General features: G+C 42.6%; 1 protein-coding gene across 6 annotated transcripts in view; it reads left to right on the top strand.

Moving 5' to 3' along the window:
- Window positions 1-12,065, top strand: part of LOC122573677 (protein trachealess) — a 137,849-nt gene that overhangs the window by 122,987 nt on the left and 2,797 nt on the right. For all 6 annotated transcript variants that reach the window (XM_043740370.1, XM_043740372.1, XM_043740371.1 and 3 more), the window contains 9 exons: window positions 1,212-1,450; window positions 6,695-6,771; window positions 7,429-7,518; window positions 9,956-10,145; window positions 10,618-10,739; window positions 11,048-11,241; window positions 11,438-11,544; window positions 11,694-11,841; window positions 11,925-12,049. In XM_043740370.1, coding sequence (XP_043596305.1) covers window positions 1,212-1,450; window positions 6,695-6,771; window positions 7,429-7,518; window positions 9,956-10,145; window positions 10,618-10,739; window positions 11,048-11,241; window positions 11,438-11,544; window positions 11,694-11,841; window positions 11,925-12,049 — 1,292 coding nt within the window. The remainder of the gene's footprint in view (window positions 1-1,211; window positions 1,451-6,694; window positions 6,772-7,428; window positions 7,519-9,955; window positions 10,146-10,617; window positions 10,740-11,047; window positions 11,242-11,437; window positions 11,545-11,693; window positions 11,842-11,924; window positions 12,050-12,065) is intronic.

The raw sequence follows: 12,065 nt of genomic DNA, 5'->3' as shown, positions 1-12,065 counted from the left end.
AGGACGTTTCGTCCGTGCGATTCGATAAATCGACATGCGCATGCCTTTCGATTCTAACGGAGGAAGAATGGGGTAGTTTCGCGAAAGAGTTGACGAACGTTCTTTCGCGAGTTCGATTAAAATCGAGCAGAACGTGGTAGCGGCGTGAATCGAAACTCCGAAGAGTTTAAATTCACGATCGCGTATTTCAATTTTTCTATGATCGCTTTAGTTTTATAATTAATTCAGTCCTTTCTCGCGGTACGTTTTAAACGTGGTACTGCGTAATGGACGTAGAGATTAACGTTATTTTATGATTAACGCCTTTGAAGTTTGACTTAAACTACTATGATTCTTGGACGATCACGCTATAATTTATTAGAATACGATTAAGTCCAGATTTCCAACGTATGATCGCAATGGATCGTTAAAGAAACAGTCACCCTGGGATACTACGTACTCTAGGTCAATAGCTGTAACGCGATTCCAATAGAGATGGTTAATTCGTTGTTAGCATATCAAGTAAGAGAGTCCTTGCGGAAGGACTACGCGTAACGAATACCTTATGATACCAGCAAATATGTAATTGAATTTCGGACAGGAATCGGACATTCTTTCTATTCTGGATGCGTGAACGGTTACACGCGCTTCGATTTGTCGTAAACTTGTAAAACCATCCGCGCCAACATTGTATGGAATATAGGGAATCCTGTGGCATCGTTGATCAGCTATAAAAGAAAACGAAAGCTGAATAAACGGAAAGATGTTTTATTAAACAAGAGAGTAAAACCACCATGAGAGTAAAATATAAAATAGTTACCTAAATACGAACCTGTCGCTGACACTTTGATATCAAATTTATAAAAGTGTAACATCGAATGAAATCGATAAATTATTTTAGAAGCTTTACACACTGCGCGATATTGTTTCCCCTATTTTTTCAAACAATTAATTAAATATTCCGAACAACGCGAGTGTATTTCGTCAAACATGGAAATATTTGGAAAATAAAGTTCATCTAGCGACGAACCATGGTCGCGACCGTCTCGAATATCTCGTTACGAAATTAAAATCGATCCCTTCCGTTCTACGTCGTATGAAAGGGAACATTTTGACATGATCGAAGTTGCGAGAGAAAAAAGACGAAAGAAGCAAAATGAATTTGATTTATCCGTGCCACGATATTCCTGCTCGTCTAACCTTCTCCCGTTTCGCTTTTCTGTCTGTTACAGCATCCTCGAGCTGCGCAAGGAAAAAAGCAGAGACGCTGCCAGGTCTCGAAGGGGGAAGGAGAACTTCGAGTTCTACGAGTTAGCGAAAATGCTGCCATTACCGGCGGCTATTACCTCCCAGTTGGACAAAGCCTCTATAATAAGGCTAACCATCTCGTACCTCAAACTTCGGGAGTTCTCGGGTCACGGAGACCCGCCATGGAATCGGGATGGGCCACCGCCAAATAAATCTGGCAAAGGTAAGGACCTCGTTATTAAACCTATTGATACTGCACTGCGTTCATAATCGTCGATATTATGAAAATATTAACGCGAGAAAGACAAATCCAGTGGATGTAACTTGCTAACGAATCATTATGCTAAATGCTATTGTTGGACTGCGGATGTTCATGCAGATTCGTACTTACATCGACGCTACTAAAGAGATGAAAATTAAACTCGCCAAATATCACAACGGTAGATATTATACTCTGAGTATTTTATTGACGATACACGATAAATGATATTTATGATATAATAAATAGTTGAAAATTCACGTCACGAAACCAACGTTTGATTAAATATTATCGACTGTTCAACGAACAGGAAGAACGCGATCGTTCTGTCCGAGAAAAGAGATATTCCCTCAACCCTCTTTGGTGAAAGAGCTATCGTAGCTTCGACGTGGAAACAACACAGATGATTGGAACCCCCGCTTATTAGAAAGTGTATCTGCTGGTGATATCTGTTGATGGATCAGTATTTAACCCCGATAGGGGAGTCGTTTCGCTGTTGAAGATCGACGAGCGTGTAGTCGCGCGGCAAAACGTGTCTTTCAGGGTGAAAGCACGGTAGAAAGTGAAACTCGTTGCAAAATCAGTCAATCGTTAAAACGACGACGAATCGAAAATGCAGATACGTTATCTTAAAGATCGATCGTTCGGTGGATAAAGGAATTGTTTTCTCAGAGAATCGGGACAAAACTTTTACCTAAAGAGTCAACGTCACGCAATTGTTTATCTGTAAAATAAGATCGCGAACAAACGAATAGAACAAAATTTACGCGTCTAATCAGAGAAATGGTGGAATCTTGGCTTCGCATCGTCGCAAATTAATTGCAATGGTATCGCGTTGCTCGAATCGTGCGGTATCGTTGGCCGATCGCGATAAAGGGGTGAGGGTGAGAGCGTTGAATTTCGATGGAAATTCACGGTACACCGGTATCGAATTAACCGGACAAAGGTCTTCTTAAGAATTCGCGCAAGCGAACCGGCAATAGATCGAACCTCGCGATATCGTTTATAACTGGAGAGTGACCAAGCAACCGGCACAAGATTCGCAGATACATAGTAATAGAGAATTGTCGGGTATAATCGAGCGATACCATCGCCATTGGCTTTCTTCATTTTCGTGGTTCATTTAACGGAAATGGGAAAGCCGTGGACATCTCTTCGCCTCGATTCGAGAAACATTGAAACGCTAAAGGACCGCTGTTCATCCCTGTCAGTAAAGTTGCATGGTTCAAGCAGGCTTCAAACACAAAGAAATTTATCAGAATTGCTTTCTGATACTTGATAGATTCGAGAAATTTATTGTTTTACGTAAATAATATAGTAGGAACAAGGGGCGAAGTTCGATCATTTATCCGATATATATTATATGTAATTGGAATTTAATTTTCGATCTAAGACGAATAGAGATTGAAGTTAGAGATCAACCTGGGCTCTGTTACGAACGTAACTTACCACAAACGTGACTCATACTAATATTATAAATCAGCAGGTTAATGAAACGTCCAGACAATTATATAAACGATTAAATAAGATTTAATCCTTTCCAATTTCTTCCAAGGATACGTTTTCGAAAGAAACGATAACCAACGACAACGATTGGCCTAATATTCCATCGATTCACCCCTTTCCCTTTCGATCGGCCCAACAATCGTCCAATTCCGCAATTCTCCCCCAAAAAACCTGGTCGTCGATCGTAATCCACGATCTTCCACAAAAACATGCATCCCCTTTCTATCAACCCTGTCGTCTACTCGTTACGCGCGCCCTCGGTTCTCCGAAAGGTTCCACCTACTCGAAAGAATCCACGCTGCAACGAGGCGGAACACAGGAAATAAGATCGTCGAGAGAATTCGCTTATTCATCGGCGTTACTTTCGTGAATCGAAGGGCTGATGGCTTTGAGTTGAGTTAATATTTGTCGTGTGGTCGTGCAAAGACAGAGACGAAAGGAAGGAGAGAGGGTGAGACAGAGGCTGTCTGCGCGTACATGTAAAGCGGTACGTATAAAGGCTTAGGTAGCTGCACCACTACCTACATGGAAATCTAATCACGGCAACCCCTGCATGGGCCTCGCGTTACCAACCGCCAATGTAACTAAACTAACGAAATTGAGTTAGGCACCGTCCGCACATCGCAGCCGCAGCTCCTCGTCAAACTAAATCCACCGCGGCCGGTTCACCCTCGCCGCATGTCACTGCCACACAACTGGAACGAGAGACCTCTCGACTTAACGAAGTAAAATGCGTTAAAGATTTCCAGACACGTCGGTTGATTTATTTTCTTTCTTCTCTGCCTACCGCGTCTTCCTCTTCCGAGGGTCTAGTCTTGGTTTTATTTTTGCTTCAGTTGCTTTTTTATCTTTTTATCGCCAGGTTAGTCCCCCTTTCTCCTTTTCGTGTTTCGTTCGAAGGTGAAAAGGGTGGTTTCGATGCGCGAAGCTACGCTTTCGAGCAAACGCGAGCTTCGAGAGATTGATTCAGAAAATCGAAGAGCGTTTAGTTTAGAGATTGGACGTTCGTTGTCGAAGATTCGTCGTTGAACTGGAACGACGAGAAATCTGTTTTTGTAGAAATTAATTTAAAAAAAAAAGGTAATTTTATGAAAACGTTTGGACAATTGTAGGATTTCTTTGCTCGGGATAATGTCAAACTGCTTTCTCGTACTTTACTTCAAAATTCGATGTCTCCGGCAATTTTGAGCGATAATACGGGAACAAGAGAGAACCTGTGGATGGTAATTTCACTTAACAAACTTGAAACGAGTCCATCGTTTCCCGTAAAAGCACCCAGAAGTTGGCAAAGCAATCTAAATTGGCGGAGTGCATTCCAAACAGCGTGCGTTTTACGGTGTTCAGATAGCGCAGAGTGTCTGATGCAGTTTTAAATTGATTCTTTTACGTTCCTTATCTTTCAATCCTGTTCAGCTTTCCCGTGTGTTTTCTTTTTTTTTTTTTTTTTTTTGTCCTCATAAACCGTATTACGTAGAAATTCTCTTATCTCCCACTTCGTCAGACCTTATATCGAAGGAACAGAATTTCTGTAATAACAAACGTCGATCTGCACATTATTCGTTCAACACTCGTCGCGAAAAAATAACCTATTACCAAGCTCGATCTTTGCTAAATTGATCACGCCGGCAGCACGGATATTTTTCCATCATCCCCAAGGAAATATCTGCGAGCCACCGGACAGACGAGCAAAACGTTCCGTTAGATACTTGTCAAAATATTATGACGGCCAGGTAGCTTCCACTACAGGTCTAAATTAAGTTTCCTCCATCTAACGTCGTATTTATCGTACGGTTATTATTTACAGCTTCTATATTTTATACAGCTCCTTTTAACCAAGATAATAATCTACTTTGATAGGTAACTTCACAATTGGAAAATATTCTTTCATATTGTTTCGACGAATCATAAATAATTACAATCTGTTTGAAGATTACATTACATAAGTAATTTTATTTTGTATTTTACATATTCTACAGTTTAATTGGAAAAGTAATTTTCACTGCATACGATACGGAATGGGGATTAAAATTAGATAACATCAAATTGATCGTTGCGTATGTTGCGTGTATTGTTACAACACACTATGTAACGTGTAATTCAAATTTAAATATCGAAACTCCAAGAATATCGATCGATCAAGAATTAAAACTCAATTCTCCGTTTAATTTTGACTCTAAATTTACTTAAAACTGTAATAAAAATTCACTCTATTTCTCTCATCGACGAACCAACTATCAATTGCACAAGAACGTTTCGCTGCAACGATCCATTCGCTTCGCGTCAAGCGATCGAACCTCTCAAAAAATTACCAGCTCCGCTATTCCGTGTAAACGAACGTACAGTGAACGATCGTGCGCGAAAGAGACCTCGATCGGTAAAAGTTTAATCGGTATTCACGAATCGTCGTCGAAACGAAACGAAACGAACGGTTGTCGTGGCTGTAGGAAACGCGTTCGTCGGATGGGCGAAAGTCCGGTTGGATTATTCGGGGATCCGGGTCCGAAATATCAGAACGAACTTGTCGACCGGGTAGCGAAAGCCAGACGCTGATCAATTCGACCAGTTAGCCAGCCACTTCGACTCGTTCCTGCTCCGTGGAGCTTAACAGATTAAGCGGTTCGCGTCGAGTTTGATCGAGTCTTCTAAGTCTTTCATTACGACGTCCCCGAGAGCGTGGGTGGAGTTTATTATTACGGGCAAGAAGCAGGAACGTCTTGTTTGTTAAACGAGGGGAGAGAAGAAGACGCAAAGGGGTCACCGCGTGGTTAGGATGCTATCTTCGGGGGTTGAACTCAGCAGTGAGTCACAATGGTCGGAATAAAGCGGAGGTAGCGTACGATCGGTGGACGTCAATCAATTCGGCCGAGCAAACGTCTTTATTAACTCTTTGCTGACCCGTCCACTGGGACTCTACGTTGGGGATGTTGAAAGAGATTTTGGGTGGTTAGAATGACAGTGCTTTGGGCACGGGATTAACATAATATGGAAATTTCGATGCTCCGCCGTGTTTAACGGTAGAAATACCGCAATGGTGAAAACAAATAACTCGTATAATTCATCATACTGGAAATTTAATAGATTTAGTTGCTGTTAGTTGCCAGGGCTGAGCTTTTCGTTTGCTTAAAGAATGTCTTAATCCTGAAAGAAACAAATCTCTAATTCACGCGAAGGGAAATGTGAAGTGACGAAGAGTTTGTTAAACTGAACCGTAGAAAACTGTAGAAAAGATCGTGCAAGTTGATCGTATTCAGGAGATTCGTGATATTCTAGAGTCGTTAGAAAAGCTCTAGAATAATAGAATCTTTGCAGAATGCTCCGAGTGAGACAATTGTTTATTATAAACCGTGATCTTCTTTCTTAAACGAGATTTATGTCAGAAATTGATGATCGAGAGAAACCACCGCGGAATGTTGATTTATCGAGTTCCGTTTGTTCATTATTATTCATCGTTGGCTATATGCACGGCAATATGCAATTTGATGCTAGCTGTCGAATACAAATTTATCTTTAACATACATATCGTTACACGATCACTATGGATCTGTCATATTCTTTACGGAAGCGTCTAAACTTGAATGTAGGAAAAACAGAGGAATGCTAAATTGCTTTGAACCGTGCCGATTCAAATGGAAACTCGGACATTCATCATCGCGTTCAATAACGCAGAATCCACGTACACGCCGCGAATGTTTCTGATTCCAGGTGCGAATCGTGTGAGGTCATCAGCATCCGCTACGATGGAGCACTTCGATGTACATCAGGGTACCCACATACTTCAAGTAAGCGTAATTTTGCATTTTTTGTTGCATTCGAAGCACGCATCGAAGTCGAAAAATACCTGTAATAATAACAAATCTTACATCGATGCAAAGTAATTGGTCTCGAAACGACTTCGAAGAAATCGTTTATACGAAAGAAATTTGTTCACCTTTCCAGTATAGAAAAAGTAGTGAGAACGAAGCTCGGAAAATTACTTCCAACCCCCTTCAATATCCTGTGAATAATAAAGTTACTGTAAATTATTTACTCGACTTGATCAACCGCGGATTTTCATACGAGTTCGTATTTTCATAGATTTTCAAATATCTTTTCTCGCCTCTGTTATATTTTACATACCTTGGTACCTTATGTGAATCGTTATGTGTACTTCTGCGCCCTCGACATTCTTATAAACGCGTAAAAATCCGCGGTCTGGAGTAACGAGTAATGTGACAAAATTAAAACAGAAAAGGGAAATAATCGTAAGCGAAAATTGCGACAAAGATTCGGACGCCGGTGTCCCAGGAGCTGACAGAAGGGGGCTGGAAGTGATCGCGAGATAACCGGGATGCCACGTTGGTGCCGGTAGAAAGAAGAAAATAAGTAAAAGAGCAAACGAAAGAAAAAGGAGATAGAAAGAGGCTGAAGAGCGATTGCACTCATATTTTCCGTTTCAGTCGTTGGACGGGTTCGCGATGGCGGTCGCCGCTGATGGACGGTTCCTGTACATATCCGAGACCGTCTCAATTTACCTTGGACTCTCACAGGTGAGTGTGTAGCTAGCTTGTCCGTTCCCTTACGAATCGTCGTTGTAAGCGTGACTTGTTCGCGGGGATGTTGATGGAACCTAGACTAAACGAGTATAGTATAGGGATGAAGCTAAACAGAGAAAAAGAGAGAGAAAGAGAGAGAGAGAGGAAAAGAGAGGGTTTGGGCACGAAGGGGAGAGGAAGTAAAAGACGAACGAACGAACGAACGAACGAAGCCAGGGCGTAGAAGAGATAGGTGGTGGCGGCGGGGTGGGTGAAATGAAGCGGAAGACATATAAGACACAGGCATGCACGTGAGGCTGGCACGTATGCGCGAGCCGGAAGGGCAAAGATAGCAGCACACCGAGGGAACACGGCCCGTGGAAAAAGGAGAAGCTCGATGAAGAGGAACGAAGGGTAAGAGACGAAGGCGGTGGCGGAGGTGGCCACGGCGAACGATGAAAAAGAAGGGAAGAGACGAGGAGAAGAGGGAAAAGAAGCAACGACGCGAGGTAGCATGGCTCGGGAAAAAGAGGAGGTGGATAAGGACGAAAGAGAGGGAAGAAGAGAGAGAGAGAGAGGTCAAGGGAGGAAAAGAGGAGAAGGTTGTACGAGTTGGCGGCCATACTGGCTGGCACCAAGCATGACATAGACGAGGGAAGGATGGGTGGTGGTTGGGGGCGGGGGTGGTCGCATGCGGCTCACGTAGCCTCTGCACGGCGGCGTGTTCGCCATTCCTAATGCCGCCCGTGAAGGTAGATGGAGAAAAGAGAGAGAGAGAGAGACAGACAGACAGAAAGAGACAAACAGACAGACAGACGGAGAGGAACAGCTAGACTGGGAAGGGAGCGTGGAACGGAGAAACGGAGCAACAGAGATGGATAGAGTGCTATAGCGGGAGGAACAGGAGGTGAACGGGAGGTGACCGGTGTACCAGCTCGGTTCTGCGAGACTCGTGGAGCAATCAATAGGGTGTTTCGGGGATTCGGGAAACCGGCGCCGACGTTGCCACAAACATGGCCGCCGGCAGCCCCTGTGTTCCGGAGGTATTTCTTCTTGCGAGAGAGAACCGGCCAACGGAATGCGTGGCCGTAGGTAGATGTTCCAGCGCAGACATGGAAATCGAGTCGAGTGGAAGCTGTTCTTTCGCTCGCCCCGTATTGCAATCGTATCGTTCCCGAAGGCTCCTACTTCTTTCCTCCATTCGGAGCCTGCACCCTCTAGCGAGGAACGCGATATAGTTCCATGGCGTTCCGGTACGTTAACGATTTCCAAGTCTCGTTGGCGTGGTTGATTTTTAATGGTTCTCCCTTCGCTGTTTGGTGGGTTACGAGGGTACTGGTTTTAGTATTATTATTATTCTGTCGGCAAGTTCGATTGAAATTAAAGTTTCCGTGCCCGATGAAATTGACTGTCTCTCTCTCTTTCTCGGTCTCTTCCTCCGTCGATCGTCGAAGCCTCCCCCGATGGGAAACCGTACCCCTCTGAGCTAGTAATCTACTTCGCGGGATTTACATACTCTTACGTGCTTTGTCTTTGAGCAAGTTCCCGGAATCTTCGGATCGAAGGGTAAATCGACGTGTTAGGGTTGCCTGAGTGTTTAAGTAATTGCGCCAGATCAAGAAGAAGCTATATTAAAAATGATAATAATTACGTGGCTGAGAATATTCAGAGAATTTATTAACCATTGAATAATTAAAACACCGATTTTATCTATAGATAGACGATACCGAAACATTTTTCCTTCGGATATCTATCGAACGAAGTCCTTTTATTGATAGAGATACTTGTAATTAAATAACGGGCGTGTTATTCCAGCGAAAAATACAAATCGTTTTGTTTCCCGTTGTTGTCGGTATTTATCGATATTCCACCGTCACGCCGTTCCGCAAAGTTTTAATAATAAAATTTCGGTTTCAAACGTGTCCCGTGTTTTTACTACGTTTTAGGATTCGCTTGAAAAATACCACTTTGAAAAACAATGGAGTTACCCGCATTTGTTGGTGGAAGGGATCCTTTAAAAAATATTTCGCGCTGCGAAACACGGGTTTTCGTAAATTCTTTTACGCAAAAACAGATAGCCATTGCCGTCGAACGAGAGGAAACCGTCGGTCACGTCGAAGCAGTTTTTCGTAGAAACTATCGTATTAAGGCCCGCAGAGTTTCCCTGCAACGAGACCACCTCGAGAAAGCTGTTCTCGACTGCAGTTTTTCCTCTAATTAAGTCACCTTTCTGCGACTTGTCAAGGAAATTACGATGTTTAAACACGTGTTCTTCCACCAGACTCGCATTTGTCTCGTACTTCGAATTCTTGAAGGAAAAGTCAACGTAATAGCTTGTCTCTGATCGAAAGTTCTTATTGAACTAATTTACTTACTAGGACATACGATAAAATTCCGAAATTGAGAAAATATCGAAGGACACGAGAGAAAACGACGTTTTTGCGAATTTCAGGTAGAGATGACGGGATCAAGCGTTTTCGATTACGTTCATCAGCAAGACCACGCGGAAGTCGCGGAACAATTAGGCCTGGGACTGACATCGAGCACCTCTTCCGGTCCACACTCGTCGAGCTCCGGTTTAGCGTCGCCGAGTAGCGCGGCGTCCGAAGAACACGGTTCATCTTCCACCGCGAATCCCGACGGTAAGTTTCTGTCGCGACGTGTATTCCTTTGAACGACGCGTCTCTCGTCGACTGAACGAGCCGTGATGACATCATTCGCGTCGAGATTACGAAGTTGATAAACTTTCAGTAGCCGCTAAAGGATCGTGAATAGATGCGTCGTTGATAAATCTCGACGAAGCAGCGACTAACTTTTTCTCTTTGTTTGAACGTAGTTTTATCGTTCTATCTAAGAAATATTCATTCGTTTGATCCGATTTTTGTTTCGCTTTTTATCCATGTAGAAAAATGTCTCATTTTTTATTCGTTGCTTGTGGCACTTTGTCGTAATTTATGAACCAAGATGTTGCTTCCTCCTGAATTTTTGAAGTTTCCAATTGAATATTGATGGCCCGAAGTATAATTCGAAGAAGAAAATCGGTATTCTTCTGTACACGCGTACGCGCGCCTGTAAGTAACGAATATTCACGCGTTGTTTTTAATTTAATTATAGTGTCGTCGGTAATGTCGTTATCGGCAAATAATCTTTACAAGGGATACGATCGTGCGTTCTGCGTGAGGATGAAATCCACTTTAACGAAAAGGGGCTGCCATTTCAAATCGTCTGGTTATAGGGTGAGTACACTGTTCCCTCAGAAATCCTATATTTTCAAAGATTACTCTCTCATCTTCTCTCGTTCCGATGCTTAAACATTCTCATTCTGTGTTCCAAAGATTCTTCGAACCGTAACTTTCCACTAAACATGACAAAGTAAAATATTCTAATTGATAGCAATCACGATTTACTTATCTATCATCGATCTATCGTAATTTACCATCGATCGAATTCTGTGAATCCTTGATTTAATCGGTTTAACGAATCGCGAATCAATTGCGTCGAGTTAACGAAACCCATGGATGTTAATAAGCAATTACGAATTCAGGTCGTGTTATTACTGTGCCGTTTGAGACCGCAGTATACGTTTGGCCATTCAAGAAAGTCTGCACCACCATTGATAGGCATGGTTGGCCTGGCGATCGCACTTCCTCCGCCAAGTGTGCACGAAATTCGCCTCGAAGCCGACATGTTCGTCACGCGGATCAGTTTCGACTTTCGGATAGCGCATTGTGAGCCAAGGTGAGCGTTACAGGAAATTTTCTAGAAAATTCCATTCCTTTGTCCATTTCTCTATTTTTCATCTATCTCGTTCTAATTAATTCTCCATAAGTTTATCTCATCTTATCTTATTCTTTCTCCGTTTGATATCTTTCTATGATAATTAGCTTTTGTGATTACGAACAACTTAGTGTACCGTTTTTATGTTGATCTATAGGGTGTCCGAATTATTAGATTATACAGCCGACGAATTAACGGGGAAGAATCTTTATACGTTGTGCCATGGGGAAGATGCGAATCGTCTTCGGAAATCTCACATCGACCGTAAGTATTTCCACAGATTTTCGTTTACTTCGTTTATCCACTTAACTCGTGCTTCGTTTAATCATTATGGAATACAAATTGAATTCACTTGACTCTTTGCTCGTTATTTTAGCCGGTTGGTTACATCAGAACGATGTCGTTTGTTTCAGTGATTCACAAGGGGCAAGTGTTAACGCATTATTATAGATTAATGAATAAAAGCGGAGGATACACATGGTTACAGACGTGCGCCACGGTAGTGTGCAATTCGAAAAACGCGGAGGAGCAAAATATCATCTGTGTCAATTATGTTATAAGGTAGATTTCATGGTGTAAGATAATTCGTCTAAGATTAAGCATAACGTTACGTTGAAATTCTCGGATCGAACAAATTGTTTCAGTGGTCGAGAGTTCGAGAATTTAATCATGGACTGTTGTCAACTGGAAGAAGGCGTGATGGGTGTCAAGCGTGAGGACGCGGCTGGAAACGATCCAGAAAATGGATCACCGGATGCCGATAGAGGAGGTATAAATCGATAGAG

The sequence above is a fragment of the Bombus pyrosoma genome, linkage group LG12 (genome assembly GCF_014825855.1).
Source record: "Bombus pyrosoma isolate SC7728 linkage group LG12, ASM1482585v1, whole genome shotgun sequence".
Taxonomy (NCBI): domain Eukaryota; kingdom Metazoa; phylum Arthropoda; class Insecta; order Hymenoptera; family Apidae; genus Bombus; species Bombus pyrosoma.
Note: the sequence above shows the minus strand (reverse complement) of the source record. Positions and strands in the feature narration are given on the sequence as shown.